The sequence below is a fragment of the Cydia fagiglandana genome, chromosome Z, assembly GCF_963556715.1.
Source record: "Cydia fagiglandana chromosome Z, ilCydFagi1.1, whole genome shotgun sequence".
Lineage (NCBI taxonomy): Eukaryota > Metazoa > Arthropoda > Insecta > Lepidoptera > Tortricidae > Cydia > Cydia fagiglandana.
Window position 1 is genome coordinate 13956068 of NC_085959.1, and position 18658 is coordinate 13974725.

At 36.6% G+C, this 18658-nt stretch overlaps 1 protein-coding gene across 1 annotated transcript in view; it reads right to left on the reverse strand.

Moving 5' to 3' along the window:
• Positions 1 to 4124: 4124 nt before the first annotated feature.
• Positions 4125 to 18658, reverse strand: part of LOC134679311 (calcitonin gene-related peptide type 1 receptor-like) — a 37485-nt gene continuing 22951 nt past the window's right edge. The window contains exons 9-12 of the mRNA XM_063538216.1: positions 18302 to 18408; positions 13773 to 13880; positions 10029 to 10137; positions 4125 to 4181 (exon numbers count right to left, since the gene is read on the reverse strand). Coding sequence (XP_063394286.1) covers positions 4132 to 4181; positions 10029 to 10137; positions 13773 to 13880; positions 18302 to 18408 — 374 coding nt within the window. The 3' untranslated portion in view covers positions 4125 to 4131. The remainder of the gene's footprint in view (positions 4182 to 10028; positions 10138 to 13772; positions 13881 to 18301; positions 18409 to 18658) is intronic.

Consider the following 18658-nt stretch of genomic DNA (forward strand, 5'->3'; position numbering starts at 1 on the left):
AAAGTCCGAATCTTAATATTTTGTTTTATTTCTGCTAGTATTTTACGTACATGTAATAGGTAATAAATGAATATTATTTCTTAAATCATTGTTTGATATACTGTCATTTTTAATATGATGTAATAAATAAGTGACAATGTTGCGTAGCTATTAGAATATGTATTTGAAAAGAAATGCCTATTAAGCATACTTATGCAAATATAAATGTAAAGTATTCTAATACCACAGAATAATTCATTACTACCGTACAGAAAGGAAACTTCCTACAAAAACGAAGTTTAACAGTGGCTCAGGGTCGAATCATGCTGTCTCTTTCTAATATATGGCACTATCCCTTTCGGCTATTTAGGGTTGTCAAAAATCAAGTGATTATCTTACATGTGGTCGTGCACGCAAAAGGAAGTCAAGTGGTGCCAACCCTAATAATTGCTCGGAGCAATGCTGAGCCGAGCGGAGCCGAGTTTGACCGAAGTCAGGAGTTTCGCACCCCTGCTAATACTAATAACGTTTAGTTAAACAATTTAAACATACATTTGCCATCGCTAAGTATATGTTAATTCGGTATTATCATAGGCAATTCATTATTTATTTGTTAAATTATAATTGCTATATGATACTTTAGCGAAGCTAGGCGAAGTTAGGGTTCCTAACGGTAGATACTTTTGCCAACTCTGATTTTCAATGAAATGCAACATAGCATGGATAACCGGGTTTGGTCGTGATTTAAATAGGTGGGTAATACGTGACTAGAATTAAATAAGTAGATACTGGTCATTTGCCAAATCTTTATTAATTACAATACTGTGATTAGGTTCTTAAGTTCTAAAGCTGAAATATAAATATTATAAATCAGCTATTTCCTTACACGACTTCAGATTCCAGTAGTGAAAGTCGTCTAGTACTTTATTAGAATCTGTGCGGAAAGAGAAGAGTCGTGGAATGTACTGCCTAATACTTGTACAAACTATGACTCTTCTTCTTCCGAACAGACTCTACTTATTAACTTATCGAGCTAGTGCGGTATTCGGATGATAAAGTTAAAGTAACACCGTGATTGAAGTAGGTAGGTATGCTAATAGGAATACATTAATAATGTTGTCTAGGTAGGTAGTTAGAACATCAAGTATTCACCAAAAATAATTTAATTTCAATTATAGTGAAAATTAAAATGTCGACAACTATAAATATCGGTCTCGGCTTTTAAAATCGGAAAACCTTCAACATTTAAAAATCGTAATATATTTTAAAAGTAAAACAGTGTTGGTATAGTAAACTACTTTAGAGTCTATGCGGAAAGAGAAGAGTCGTTAAATGTATGGGACCCAATACATATTACGACTCTTCTCTTTCCGCACAGTAAAGCTGTCTTTCTTGCATGCAATACTAAATAGTGCAGTGTAGTAAATTTGTTAAATGAAATAGGTTTTGCAAACTATCATATTGAACACTTTTATTAAACCTGTCCACTTACAAATAGGTACCACGATAAGATTGATAAGATAAAATATACGAGTATGTATGTACCTACCTAGGTACAAATTTGCAGATACAAATGTATATTTTTTTTTTACAAATATTCATTTGTTTTTCTGAATTGTACATACATGCACACATGAGAAGTATCTTAAGTTTTGAACCTATAGATATTTGTGTTTTTCTAATGTATCTTGCTTGGAATCACTCCTTTCCTCAATAAATATTTGCATAATGTAACGTATGATTCGAAATATCATTTGCGAAAAGTAAGTGTTATAAATGATTAACTGCTCCACAAGCCTCGTCGGTAATAATATACTATTAACTTGCAATTTGTTGTTTGTGCCACCGGAAACCTGTGAAATTTGCTTGAAATGGCTTCATTATCCAGAACGTGCGATCAGCGTGCGCGTGTGTTTGACGTTGACGGCGCAGCACACACCGCACGCTGGCGGCAACGGTTGAGGTTAATTATAAATCGGTTCATATGGCAATATTAATTGATATTGACCTTGTTTGATAAATAAAATATTTTTTCGTAGTTGAGGTAGAAGACATAAAAACATACTTTTATGATATATATAAATTATTACTTATTAGCCTAATGTGAATGTATGACTACGATTTTCTAATTTAAGATTTAAGAACGTCCGTATGTGACAGCCATTTTACTAGAAAACTCTGATTTCTCAACATGATCGGTTAACCAATTAAGTAGGTAGCTAATGAAATTTTGCCTCAAAACTTTTTTATTTATTAATAAATATTATGTAATAATAAAATGTTATTACATGTATGTACCGCGAAGATACGCCCTGTTACTAGAGTTACTTGTATGGCTTTTTATATCGTATGAAGGTACGGAAACCTCCAATCCCTCCATTATGCGAGGCCCGACACGCACTTGGCCGGGTTTTTTATTTAATGGTTTTACACACATGCAAAGCATACCTAGTGTTAAATCTATTCTTTATTTGTTGTACAATATATGTCATTAATATTATAAACCAGTAGAAATGCTTTAATGCCAACCATCAGCATATATGACGCGCCATTGCATTAAGCGGATTTCGATATTAACTCGCAGCAGGCGGCAACAGGTGTGAACCTTTGAATAGTTTGAATTCAATCAATCAATTTAATAGTATTGTTGCCTGTAGAGAGGGCTATTGCATTTGATCGGGTATTTCATATACTATGTGCAGTGCATGTAGGTAAAGCCGGCTTACGCAATTTCGAGTATGAAGATTCTTAAGAGTATTCTTTGGTTCAATCTTGTAAATAGCTTAATATGGCTAGTTCATAGTGATAAATTGCTACCATCCAATGTTACCCCTATGTCCCCAATGTATAATATAATATTAAGTACACATTCTAGGCCAACCAAAGTAGATCCCAAAAAATCGTTCTGAGGAATTCATTCCCAGCAAGCTAGAAATCGTTGTAGGTAAAAACTTCATTTGGTCCAGGCCCAGGAGATTATCAACCGGAGATATATCCGAATTCCGAATAAAATCGTACTGAACGTGCGTCGTGTGACGGTGCCGTCCGCAATAATGTCGGCTTTATGATGTATGTAGTTTTGTAGAAAGCGACCAACTTTTTATTTTTGTCAAAGTGACTTACACCCTAACTCAGTAGCTTTGGTCGCTTTCTGCATTGATAAAAAAATTGAGTTGGTCGTTTTTAGGGTTCCGTACCCAAAGGGTAAAACGGGACCCTATTACTAAGACTTCGCTGTCCGTCCGTCCGTCCGTCTGTCACCAGGCTGTATCTCACGAACCGTGATAGCTAGACAGATACAATTTTCACAGATGATGTATTTCTGTTGCCGCTATAACAACAAATACTAAAAACAGAATATAATAAAGATTTAAATGGGGCTCCCATACAACAAACGTGATTTTTGACCAAAGTTAAGCAACGTCGGGAGGGGTCAGTACTTGGATGGGTGACCGTTTTCTTTTTGCTTTTTTTTGTTTTTTTTTTTGCATTATGGTACGGAACCCTTCGTGCGCGAGTCAGACTCGCACTTGCCCGGTTTTTTGCATAACCAACCGTAGTTTGGTAAGTAATTGTGATAACTGAGTAGTAAGTACCCTTGGGGCCTATTTGCTGAATAAATATTTGGGTTAAAGTTTTAGTTTGTGTTTTATAACTTTGGGCTTATAGACGCTTACAAATGTTTTATTTATAGGCGGATCAGCTTACATTTATTTTAATTTACTTTAGAAAAGGTTCATACAAAAAGGCTCAGACAGTTACAGCGGCTGATTGATTATTTGCATAGATCTACGCAGTTTGTAGGATTCTGCCAAACATGGCTGAATACTACGGACTGTGCATATATTTTTACATTTTATACAATAATACGGTTCATCTCGAGATCTGCCCAACTGCGCTTGTGTCAAAAGTGTCGTTTTTGATTCAAAATGAATTCAAATGACACGTCTCAAATTCGTTTTATTACGGCGGACAACAACAGCCACGTCCCATTCTCACACTTTTAGGTACGTGTCAAAATGGTTCGCAGATCTCCAACTTGGTGGAATAATTAAAATCTGTCTCGTAACTTTTGGCCTCCGGCTAGGTAATCATTAATGTCTAAATATTTAACATTTACCTACATCCGTGTTTAAATCAGTTTTCACTCGTTTACACAACGTTTTCCCTCGTATTGGCCAAGCTTTCTCCCGCCGTTAAACCTGTAATAAATGTTCATTATAACAGTTAAGATCTGTTAAATAAGTTCTCTATTTATAATTAAAACAATACTAAATGAAATAAAAAACACACTGATAAGCTTTGGTAATATCTTGAACGTGGGTATCAAAATGTATACAAAAGCTTCAGACAGTGTAACTGTGGTCCAAGTCACATTATATATTGGTTATAAGGTATCATAGCAGATCACTAGTATTACGAATTCAAAATAAAAATCTAAAATGCTAAATATCTTGATTGCATTGTTTAATTGTAATTGTCCTTTATGAAAAAAAACCGTCCTCAAAATTACTGACATACAGTGGGTTATTCCAAATTGAACGTGATGTTTGGAAGCGCATTAACTAACAGTAATAATATAAGAGTACCTAACTGTTGTTTTTGCATGTTCCCTTGAAGCTTAGTATGAGATTTTAGGATGATTTCCCTCGGTGCAAGCCAAAAATTATATCTAAGTTGGCACTAGTAGATGAATCAATGTAATTTAAATGAAAGCCCTTTTGCCCTTTGAATGTGGTCACGAGTGTAATCCCAGATCACCCGTAAAGTTAACGCAAACACGTCCTTCAAACATCACGACAGCGAACATCATAATTTATTCTACGAGCAATGAGCATGGCACTAATGTCCCCTGGGCTAAAACGCATACCTACCAAGTAGACCCACGAATATCGACCGAAAACTTTCTTAATTTCATATCCCCGTATAATGTACCTACATTTCAAAAACAAATCCTTTGGCGCACAGGGCGCACGAAATAAGAATATATTTTTAGTGTAGACCTACGTTAGAGTAACGGTTAATGTTATAAATGTGATCTAAGTAGCGCGAACTCAGCGCCTACAGGTATACGAGTATGTATATATTTATTATTTAATGACAAGATAAGGATATTAAATTTGATCGGGGCAGTGAATGAAAATCAAACAAAACTGTAGGAAATAATTTTGATGTTAGGAAGCAAGTAGCCGATTTTGTAGCTAATAAAACAATTTCATATGAAAATATCCGACTGCTGGTTTAAGTACCTACCGTTTATTATTATTATTATTCAGAGCCCACTGTGTCCCACTGCTGGGCAAAGGCCTCCCCCCTCTTTCTCCACTCGTCTCTATTTAGTGCAATATCTGGCCAGCCTCTCAAGAAGGAGTCCAAGTTATCCCGCCATCGCCGACGAGGCCTGCCGGCTCCCCGGTTAGACTCGTGGGGCTCCCACTCTGTGGTTAACTTGGCCCACAAGTCGTCCGGCATTCGGCAGACATGACCAGCCCAGTCCCATTTTAACTTGGCCGCTTTCCGAGCTACGTCTATTATTCGAGTTTTAGAGCGCAGCGTGGTGTTTCGGACTCGATCCCTTAATTTTACACCTAATATGCTGCGCTCCATAGCTCTCTGGCAAACCCCGAGTTTGGACTTCTGAGCTTCCGTCAATGACCAGGTCTGAGCACCGTAGGTGAGAACTGGAAGTACGCACATGTCCATGAGCCTACGCTTGAGTGATAGAGGTAGGTCTCCCTTCATCAGGTGTTTCATTGACCAATAGCTCTTCCAGGCGTTTTCGGTGCGCCTTTGGACTTCTTTCTCCTGTCGCGCCTGGAAAGAGACTATTTGGCCAAGATAAAGGTATTCTTGGACATATGCGATGTGTTCTCCGTTTATCTCGATCCTACGTTTTGTGCTGTTTGTCATGACCTTGGTCTTTGACATATTCATCTTTAGTCCAACCTCGAGGCTTGCGTTGCTAAGGTCCTACCGTTTATGTAAAAAATAAAAAATATTTCATAAAAACCATTATTAGATATATACTTATCTATTTACGCAATAAACGGACTTCTGATTCTACCGGGTTTGATTCCGACTGGATGTGAGGTTAAGATTTAATCTTGCAGTTGTAGTTTAATTTATTATCTCTAAATAGGCCCTGTGTATTAGTGCAAATGCTATTTTTTTACAGTTTATGAATATTCTGATTTTCCTTCACTCACACTGATTCCAAGATGTAGACGTGACAGGAAATTCGACACAGCTTTTAGTGTAACATTTATTCGATTTCAGTAGAGTACGCCTCAACATTTGCGACAAACACATAGTAAAGCCGCAGACTACGACATAGTTAGGTTTATTGTCGCCAACCATTTCACATCTTATGTCATTACGATCTCACGATATTTTTTGTAAGAAAAATTTACAAGTGTTCGCAAATATCGTTATTATCCAATATTTGCCGCTGTTGCTACGGAGTAGGTTACTAATTATAAGACGCAATTATTTTATAGGCCAATTAGGAAGATGAATTGACAACGCTTTGCAATATAACTAAGTGCTTTCACCTAGATAGGTGTTAAAATCTGTGATGTTGCTGCAGAGTGTAAAACTATCTAACCATTTCTAAAATTCAAAGAGATCCAACCTTATCTCCATCTCCATACATAGATTTAGAACCTGGTCCTTGCAGTTAAATTCTCAAAGTCAACCGAGGTTGTAATTATAATTTTATAATTTATTTTATTCTTGGGTCGGTGCAAGTAGGCTTTAAGGAACGCACCCTAAAGTTGGCCTTGGACTGTTCATAAAGACATAAGTACTGGAAGGTCACATACATAACCATAGAGATAGATGTCGTAGTCTGGCGGCCTCAACACAGATACACACCACGTATGCGCACGCCGCCGCTTCCTTGTGTGCGTGTGACAAACAACAACATGTGACATATTGTCGACTTTTTTAATACAGTCACCTTCATAAAGATGTATTTAATATTCACCCTATATTACAAGAATGGGATGAAAATATACGCAAGCCACGTAGGCTTAATATACCTATTGTTTGATATTATTTTAATTAACAACATGGGGATGTTCTTTTGTCAACTTTATGAATTTCTCCTAGGTATGCCAATACGTATATTGCCAAATGGCTATTAAAATTTTATTAAAGATATATTTTTGAATTTTGGTTTCGTTTACGTAGGTACGATAAAACACAACATTAAATGTGACGTCCCACGGTCAAAGGTACCTTATGGCGGGTATGGAGTTATGCATACCCCAGTAATCTACAATAAATAAGCTATCGATAACACAAAAGATCAACCTCCTAAGTTGCGTAGTTACAGAGATATGATTTTTTGAAAATAATGTTGTGGATTGAGCAACTTTACGATAGAGAAGTTTTAAGTTTAGCCGCCTAAAAAACTATGTTCCTGAAGTAAGTTACATAGTTGACTACAAATAATAATACCTTATATATCTGAGATTAAAAAAATGTTGCGACTTGTTCTGTAATGCAAATAGAAACCTTTGATATCGACTGATTTATATGTATACTAACCAATCTCTTGAAAATAAAGTTTTATTTCATTTTCACGATTGATTGCAATGAGCTCTCAAGATTTAAATTTTATCTATTAGAAAACGACACTGAGAGACAGTTTAAGCAAAAAACAATACCGATTTAGAGGTAAAAATTTATTTTTTAACTTTTTCATATAAAATCAGAAAATTGAATATTTTTACTTTTAATGTAACACACAATCAATTTTTCTGAGCACATATGAAAGAAATTCTGTCATTCAAATGAAATAAATCCTAAAACCCCAACTAAATACTATATTTAACCCCTTATGCCACTTTAAACTTACATAACAATAACAGTATTTGCTCCATACATTTACGAAAAGGTACCTTATGGAAATAAATCTCATAATACATCACTACAAAACATCAATCACATTGAAGTTTATCTTTTATGAATAGAAAATATTAATTTACATTAAACTGCCACAAATTTAATTAGTTCTTCGTCATAATAATCTTAAAAAAGACCAATAATTTGTATGTAATGAAAAGGTACCTTGTGGTTAAGTTACATGATGAGGCATGATGATGATGGAACAGTTAGGATAAACTAATGATATTTTGGGGTAAAGATGGTATAAATCGTCTATTTCTTATCAATAATATATTTTAGTTGCCATTGAAGACAAGCGGCATTGAGGTTCAATGACCTCAGATATTCCATAAGGTAATGCGTCGGGTATTGGCATTTTTCAGCAAACCAATGGCTGATTTATTGCATGCGACCAAACCAAATGAAGATTATTCTAGTTAAGAAAGACTTGACGAGAGTAACTTTGGTATAATAGCAGGCTACTTGGATTTGTAATGTCGGTCGATGTACGGTTATAATATTTGCTAGGCGCCCCAACCAGAACTGAAATTATCAAATTAGTTTTGCGGAATGCTAATACAGTTCTCTACCAAACTTCTTTTCCCGTATTGACTAGTTTTTTTGGGAATTTTCAACCTTTTTTCCATAAGGTACCTTTTGTACTAAACTCTGAGACGACATTACTAGGCTTATAACTAACTTATAACAAAAATAAAAACAGCTAAACAAACGTTACGCATTAAGGTTTCAGATCACACAATAAAAAAAATTTGAGCATTTTTTCACCTCTTTACAAAACATTTCATATCTCCGAAACTAGAAACCCTCATAAGGTACCTTTTCCCGTGGAACGTCACAAATAAAGAACTAAAAGGCTTCACTTCACAACTTACATTTTACAGTAGTTCAAATAAAAAAAAACAAGGTACAAATATACCGATAGAAAATCTAAATATGTAAATAACCGAACTATTCAGAACTTGTAATCAATGTTTCAATAATCAATATTAAACTTTCGTGAGACATATTTTAAATTGTTTATATGACAACGGTTTCACTCACTTGAATTTTTAGTCGCTATTGGCGACATGTTTCGGGCCCGTCGGGAAGGGGGGGCACTCGAGCCTGAGGAAGGACCCCTGACGGGCCCGAAACATGTCGCCAATAGCGACTAAAAATTCAAGTGAGTGAAACCGTTGTCGTATAAACAATTCAATGTTTCAATTGTACGTACACGTTGGTTACCCCTAGTTTGTGTTTGATTTGAACTTGACGTGGTGATTAAGTATAAACAATATTTTTATACGTCATCAAAATCACAAACTAGACGCAATTACCCTGAAAATTTAGTGAGCTGTATCAATTATTCTAAATCGGAGTGGACAAAGCCAAATAAATTTTGTAATAAAGAGTAAAAGTACTCTTCACGAACATTCATTTTACATTAAGAATATGATTATAACAGACTAGAGTCCGTCTAAGCTAACTTTGCACCGATTTGAATAGTTCAAAGGGAGGAGGTGTCATCATAAACGTCTAGTTTGTATGTATACTAATGATGTACGTTAGATTTTGGCAGTGGATGAAACATTTTAAATCTTAGAAAGCAATTTTTATTTTTAAGCGGTCTTTAAAGCTGCAACGGGCGTAGGTACTGGACAGTCTTGGTCCGGTCCGAGGCTTTTTCGATCGTATTGAAGGTGATCCGCCGAACGTCAGTTAAGGACGCAGCTGTAATTGAGAGCGACTGATCGGACTAAGATCGCGGTCGGTACGCCCGTCAGTTACAGCTTTTTACATTGACTGCTTAATGCGTATCTGCATACCGCTCCGTAATCGGGACATTGCCATGTTCATAGGTGCGTAGCGCCATTTCGTTTACACACTGAGTTACATCAGAGTCTTAACCGCGTTAGTGCTAGTGGTGAAAGAGACTCAGTCTTTTGAATTAGGAACGACTCCATCTTAGACAACTCGGCTCAACATGGGACCTGGAGGTTCGAGTTATTTTTAAGTCCTTACACTAAATGTCTTTAAGAACTTACACTAAATATCTTTACAGTTTAAAGGACTAGTCGAGTTTTTCTAATAGGACTAAAAACACTGAGTCTCTGTGATCACTAGTGAGTGCAGTGTAGGGCGTAGAGGTTGTAGGTCACCTGTGAGCGCGATGGCGTCGTTGGCGCGCACGACGCGGGACACGTGCGTGCGCACGGCCACCATCACGTCGTGGTTTGTGAAGCAGAACAGGAACGAGACGCACAGGCCCTGGAGCCAGACAATTGTTTTAGTGACACTGTCTCGTGGTAAAACCAATGAACTAAGCATTATTGCTAGGTAGTGCGTAGGCACTGAGAACCAGAGCGGCTACCGCGAAAGCCGAAATTCGCAATTGCGGGGATCTTTCTCTTTTACTCCAACGAAGACGTAATTAGAGTGACAGAGAAAAATCCCCGCAATTTGCGGACTTCGATTTTCGCGCTTATAGCCCGGTATTTTGCGTCATGAGTTGTTGTCGGCCGACAAGAAAATATAAAAGCCGTTTTGGCCGCATGGTATAAGGTTGCGATTGCGACAATTTCATTGTTTGGTAAGGCTTCGCTATAGTAAAACCGATCAAAATCTTTTTGAATATGGGTCAAGCTTATGTACGTATTGCTTGTGAACATCATAAAATAAATTAATTTCAAAGCCTAATTGTCCCGCTGCAATTAGGCTGCTTTTAAGAATTATGATTAACTTTTACCCACCTAATACCTTACCGTACCTAATAATAGTTAATAGTTGCTATGTTTCCTAAAATATTTATTTCACCACACCGGCTCTTTGTCCTATGGTCGACTGGTAGAGGACGCCATTTACCTTTATATTTACTGTGCGTTCTGTGTTCTATTTTTTACACGTCTAAATGATAAATAATGGTAGCATATACATATATGAGGAAATTAGCCGAGCGGTAAATAACAAAACATCGAATACTATTTTAGATTGATGTTCATGGCAATACAAATTGATTCGGATTATGCCATGTATATTGATATAAATACATATGCTGAATATTGATAAGGATTATATTGACTACTGTGTTTTAGAAGTGTCACCAAAATTACATTAATATTTTACGGATTTATTTTCTAACATTGGTGAAATCATTGCTGTCACATCCGTTATAGAGAGGAAGGGCGAACTACAAAGTAGAGAGCCTACCGCGAAAACCGTAATTCGCAAATTGCGAGCATCTATCTCTTTTACTCCAACGAAGGCATAATTAGAGTGATAGAGTGATGCCCGTCCCCGAGGCCCGTCCATCTGCGAACTTCGATTTTAAATATTATAAAGATAAGGCCAGAATATTGGTAGATCTATTAACCACCTGGGGCCCTGTTACCCTAATAACTACAGTTATGCCATCGAATTTGAATAACTTCGTTTATACCCATTTAATGAGGGTCTACGTACGATAACCAAACCTCAAAAGGGTAAAGCAGAAATATTTGGAATCAGGTGTTTCATTTACGATTCAATTGGCCACCTACGCAGCTCGAATATGCATACTTAACAACCGAAAGTGAAATATCAACAACAACAACATACACTTTTGATTAAAAATATGTTTTTGGTACAAGCTTTTCTCGCTGATTAGACACTTTCCTTACCACAGCCAACTAATATGTAATATACTAATACTCATCTCCAACCTACTCATCGAGGCAATTCTAAAAACTCCAAATACGATTAGGTTGCGTTATTTCATCACAGAGTACGTATGCACCTCCTGTCCCCATCATCAAACGCTCGATAATACCATATTATTATTATTGTATTGTCACCCGACTTACATAGTTATCTATGAAAATTTAAGGCCTACCGCGAACCACTTTCGACGTACTGCCTACCTGTCACACTTACGTACGAATTTACAAGTGCGCAAAGAGGCAACACGTCGAACGTGGTTCGTGGTTCCCTTTGTTTCTTCCTTGTTGCCGTTTTTAGTGCCACTTGGTAGTTAATGTCGCCTTACGACTTGTGAATACCATACTGTCACAAGTGATTTCTTACATTTGAGCCTATTCAGTGCACGTAGGCTGTACGTTTACGGCATCTTTAATTATTTGGGAAAATGAATAGATTTATTTAGGTATCGAAAAGTTTTATATTTATTATCATTTGCCTGCCTCTGTGGCGCAGTGAATGAGTAAACAAATATATCACACTGCCGAATAAGTGATTTATGTTATTATTTTCACGCAAACACAAGGAAAGAAAAACAGAGAGAACAGTTAGAACAGTTAGCCCTATGATATGTTACCGACAGATTGTGAATGATAGCCGATTACGTGAAAACGGAGAAGACGTTTAGCCCTGCGATATGTCGAAAATTATGGCATTGACTACCAACCACGATATTACAGATAAAATAAGTATAAGTAAGACACGAACAATAAATGTAGAAAGTTAAAATTAATGCAAAAGCAAAGTTATCTCGAAAGTAGCTTAACCTTGTAAAGCCCAATGTATTTACAATGTACAATACTTTATCTCGAAAGTAGGAGCTTAACCTCATAAAACCCAATGTATATTACAATGCACACTACTTTTCAATTCAATTAGAACCTGAAAGGTTAGCCAAATAAAGTAGCATTTCTTTATTTTTTGAACAAACGAAATTCATCCTATTTAATTTATTATACCTACAAGGTTCTAATTAACAATTGATTTTTTTTTGTATCGTGGGCCTAGAGGTTAAAGTAGCCTCGCTGTTAAATTTCCTATTCCTGTGAACTATGTACCTACACCTTTACTTCTATAGATTGTTTACTTAATCAACATTGGAAGGAGATCTAATCATCCTTCTTTTGTATCAACTTTGTACTAATATTACAAGTTGGTTGGACAAATTTAATAGGCAATCGAATTGTGATTTTAGCATCTGTGTTTTAAATACGGGGTATGGTGAATTATCCTTTGCGCTTTGGCCTTAGTGAAGACTGCTCTGTAAAACGAGCACGGCGGGACATCAAGACAGAGACCCTCACTTCACTGGGAAAAGTGCGGTCACGGTGTAAGTACAGTTACCTCTTACCCCATCGCCAATCTTGTAATATCTCAACTGACTTTATTGCTGTTGCGCAATACTAAACGGACGAATGTAGTTGTACTTACTGCGTGGGTCCTGAGTCTTAACAAGCCTGTCATTTACCTACAACTTTTCATTAAGAAACATACGGCTAGCACCATAAGTGCGGTCTCCGGGCACACATGGTTATTACGTGTCAAAAGGTCATGCCACGATAAGGAAAAGTTACGGTCTTAGTTCTTGGTTTGCGAATTATATAGCTGAACTTGGGCATAACTGAATACAGTCGTTTACTCGTTGGCTCGATGCCCAGTCATTTGGATAATGCTACATTATATTATTTTATGAAAATATGGCGATTACGTTTATAGAAGCGCCTGGCTTATTATACTCAAACAACTCCAATGCCGTTTTTTGGTTAGTTTTATTAAATTCGTAGAATTTTGCGATTTTACGAATTTCATAAAAGGTATTTGTCAAACAGCTAATTTCCCAATGTTTGACAACATAATTCCAACGCAGAAATAGGTAAATCAAAGGTCTGTGTCAATTTTGTGATTGGATTAAGGATGGATTTTCAAACACGGTCTAAAAGATGAAATTGTCACAAAGTGTCCCAACCGACAACTTACCTACCTAACCTACTATATGCTTGAGACGTTAGGTACATAAGGTTATAAGAAAAAGTGAATCGTAATAGATAGGCTGAAAAAGCACATACAACCAACGATGAGCTATCTGTGGTGGCTATATTATATCGGATTTACCTTGCAGTCAGTCAAAGGCTTCTAAAACAACAAGAATGTTGGGTAAAATGTTAAGTTACCTGTAGACTAGTGAGCAATGCAGAGAAGACCTGGTAAACCTTCTCCCCGGCTGCGCCCGGCGGCGGGTGGAGCGGTATTAGGACGAAATGTAACCCGAACAGGGGTATCTGAGAACATACATCATACTGTTAAATATACTCAATTGACCACAAAGCCTTCCGGAACGTTCAATCCATTCTCGCATCGATCAATCCTCAATATATCCGGTCCTGGCAATACCTATTCTTATATTATGCTGTCAATAGTACAATAAACTCTAATGCCGTTAGCATAAACATCTTTCAAATCTAAAACATCGTTGAAATTCATTTACTCGTATCATTACTTTTACAGACGATTTTTTTATGAAACGAGGTTTGTTGTTATTTTATTAAGTATTTTATAACAATGACTATATCACCAAAGTACAGTGTTGATGATAGGACAATAGGTAAGTATGTACCTATTTCTTAAACTTTGTGTCTAGCCTCTAACGACACTTAATTAAACCATAACCCACTTAGCGCTTTACGATATTTATGTAACAGTAATAGATGGTAAACAATTGTTTATTAGGATCGGACGTTTTGGTATCAACGTTACGCAAGGCCACAACAAGCAGTGCCAAGTACACATAATTTATGTAACGTACTAGTGCTCGATATGCTAATGTTCAATAGATGACGCCCTGCTGTCACTTCTATTGACAATGACTTTAGTTTCAAGATGACATGTACATGTCAGCAGCAGAAGTCGCTATACACTCCAGGTGCTCAAAGAGAGGTAAACGTTTAAACTGTCAAAAAGTTGTTGACTGTCATGGTAGTATTTACTTGTGAGCGCTCAACGTGTCACAAATATGTTAACAGTCGCTATTCATTAATTTCTACACTTACAACAAGTCATTGATACCTTAGCTGTCAAAAAACCAATGGTATCTAAGCGGTCAACGTGTCAAATATATCTGAACAATATGGAAAAATAGACTTTAAAGCATACAAGTATGATCGAATATTGAATAAAAGATTATCCATGCTAATTTCAGGTAAAGCGTTTTGACAATCATCGAAAGCAGTACAGTCTTGTCATCACATACATCTATCTCACGTTTTGCCCTTCAACCATTTGACAGGAGCCTCTCGGTCAACTTACTGCAAACTATCTAGACACGCGGCAGCGTGTCAAGCCAAGTTCAAGCAAAGGAACTGGCTAGCCAGCGCCGAGTGTAATATTACACGAACCACTTGGTGCCACTTTTGACCCTTCTATAACTCAAAACATCTTTGACGTAAACACATAAAACTACGTGTATTTAATTATATCCATAAGGATATCTAGAAGCCCAAATTTCATGAAGCTAGCTCAAACGGTTATAAAGATATGAAGGTCAAAAAGTCGTAAATTTTAAGACTGACTTATGTGCAAATGTATAAAGGTCCTATTAAATAATAAATTTAAAAAAAAAAAAAAAAGACTGACTTATGACTTATAGTACCTAAACCTAACCTACTTCCAGATGACCTAGAAGGATGAAATTTGGAATCCAGCTTGGTTATTGTGTGTAACCGTAGGAAAAAATCTAAAAATAAATTAAAGTTAAAAAATAGGGGGGGTCCCCATACAAAAAAACCATTTTTTATTGGGACTGACATATAAGTACCTAAACCTAACCTACTTCCAGATGACCTAGAAGGATGAAATTTGGAATCCAGCTCGGTTATTGTGTGTAACCGTAGGAAAAAATCTAAAAATAAAATAAAGTTTAAAAATAGGGGGGGTCCCCATACAAAAAAAACATTTTCTATTGGGACTGACATATAAGTACCTAAACCTAACCTACTTCCAGATGACCTAGAAGGATAAAATTTGGAATCCAGCTCGGTTATTGTGTGTAAGCGTAGGGAAAAATCTAAAAATTAAAAAAAGTTAAAAAATAGGTGGGGTCCCCATACAAAAAAAAAATTTTTTTTATTGTAGCGTTGGAACCGTTACAAGCAGATATTTGAAACTACCCCAATATATGTATTATTATATTTGCTATATTAAAATAAAGTTAAGTCAAAAAATAAGTGGTGTCCCCATACAAAAAACTTGTAATACGCTCTAAACAACCGGCCAACGGTGTGTCGTCGGCGGCGCGCGGCACCACATAATTATACAAAGAACAGAAGTAAAAACCATACAGCGGAAACACAAGAAAAAACATTAAATCTCAATACCTGCCTAGTTTTCTTTACAAAAAGTATTGATATCCCACCAAAAACATAAATGTAAAAAAGGAGAGCCAAGTTCAATACAAAAATTATACTTGGCTGTGGGGCTCGCCGCAAAAAGAATGGAGATCTAAATGAGTGCCACTGCCAAGTTCTATGCAAAATGCAAATATGTATTTATAGGAACAAAATAACATTATAAACAAGTATTAAACTCTATTTCTTTGCTTTATTGGATACCTATAACAATTGCTGTTATTTAAAAAAATGTGAGATCTTAAAGTAGGTTAGATTTGGCTTGGCCAGATTTTATCAGAATTACAATATATATAAAATGATTGATGTAATGAAAACTGGCCAAGTCAAATCTAACCTACTTTGAGATCTCACATTTTTTTAAATAACAGCAATTGTTATAGGTATCCAATAAAGCAAAGAAATAGAGTTTAATACTTGTTTATAATGTTATTTTGTTCCTATAAATACATATTTGGATTTTGCATAGAACTTGGCAGTGGCACTCATTTAGATCTCCATTCTTTTTGCGGCGAGCCCCACAGCCAAGTATAATTTTTGTATTGAACTTGGCTCTCCTTTTTTACATTTATGTTTTTGGTGGTTTCTTTTAACAGAATCGTCAAGACGAATGACACATAGCAAAAGCTAACTGAAGCCGAATTTAGAGCCAATTGTCAAGGCACGTCGTGGTCTCAGTAACAGGCGTTTGCTTTTCAAAGCAGAGACCGCGGGTTCAAATCTCAGTCGTACGCACCTAGAGATTACAGCTTTTTGTTTTTTTTTGGGTTTCATTTCTATTATTAATTTGTGTCTTCTGGTTTTATGTTAATTTCGCATTAGTTTATATAATTTTTGAAGATAATGTCACATGTAGCGTATGTACGACTTTCTATCAGGACGTTGTAGGTTTGAACCCGCAGTGGGCGTTACTTAGATTACTCCTGTGCGGAATGCCATTTGATATTTACTACTCAAAAATCACGTTTGTTGTATGGGAGCCCCACTTAAATCTTTATTTTATTCTGTTTTTAGTATTTCTTGTTACTTATAATAGCGTCAACAGAAATACATCATTTGTGAAAATTTTAACTGTCTAGCTATCACGGTTCCTGAGATACAGCCTGGTGACAGACGGACGGACGGACGGATGGATGGACAGACGGACGGACAGCAGAGTCTTAGTAATAGGGTCCCGTTTTACCCTTTGGGTACGGAACCCTAAAAATGCTGGTCTCTTCGAAAACTGACTAAATTAAATTAAAGGATATGAAAACAATGCATTTTATTAATTTCAGACATCATGTTTCATAGTAACATTTATTGCTTAAGACCTACACCTACACAATCGATATCTAAATAGAAATAGTCTTAGTTTTATTTTTCAAAACGTTCGGGGTTCGATTTCCGAGCTGAGTACACATTTTTTTAAATGTATGAATGCAGTTTTTCGTGTTACTAAAATCGATGACATGATTCCTAAAAAGAGATCGGTGTATATCGTATAGTATCAGATTTTCCCATACTGGCCGATCTAAATGGGCCACCCCGTATAGTATATTTTACTACAATAATTGGGCTAAATAAATATATTAACATAGGTATATAATATGATCAACGGTTTGGAAGAACAGCTGCATATGACAGTTAAAATAAAAAAACCGATCATTCTAGTAGAACCTACTTATTTATTGTATAAGTTTGACACTTAACGATAAAATACTTCTTTAAGAAAGGAGGTGTCAATTCGTAGTGCTACAATATTTATTTTTAAGTTAAACAGATAAAATGTTGATGCTTAGTTACCATTGAAATAACAACTGCTTAGCAACTGGTGGCACCCTGTCTGCTGACGTACGTGATTGGCAGTGCGTGTAGGTATTAATGACAGCAGCTTGAATTTGATTGCTTAGTTACCACTGACTTTTTAACCGTTATTGTCATTGTGATTAAATAAGGGTGTATGTGTTAATGAAAAACTCAGAAGTTAAGGTATTTGTGACGAACTGAAAGCCTACGTGAAAATGACATCTTAGATGTCTTTATTTTTGTGACGATTGAAGTGTATATGTTTTCTTGGACACCTTGCCCGCTCAGGTATATCTGCTGCTGACTGTACTGGGACCTCGTCGACCGCTTAACGACCGCTTAAAGGGTGACGGGGAAGGTGAGGGCGCCGGCCGTACGCCTGCCGCTCGCACCTTTCCAGCCACCCTTTAGTCGTCCCGCCCCGTCACCCCCGCACCGCGCAGGCGAGGACTGAGTTAAGCGGTCGGTCTATACCTTAGTAGGTATACTTAGTACCTACTCGTAAAACTTACAAGTATAAGCGCGGCTCTGGCGGCTTTCCTCGCGGCCAGACGAGCATGCTGGTTCGGCGTGGGAGCTAACTTGGTAAGCAGCACGCGGACCACGTTCACTAGAAATACTGCCAAGTAAGAAAATACATATCAATGGGTACTCGTTAGTCGTTATATTTGGATCGACCAAACCGAAACTTGTTAGATTGCGCACAAAAGACCAATTCTAACTTACGTCATTAAGATTTCAGTTTGATGTCACATTGTAAGGTGGAATTGGCCCGTGATCGACCCGTCCTTTATAATTATTTACAATTATTCTATTATTGGCAACGACACTTGCAAGCTTATTTTTAGAGTACCTTTTAGTTAATTACC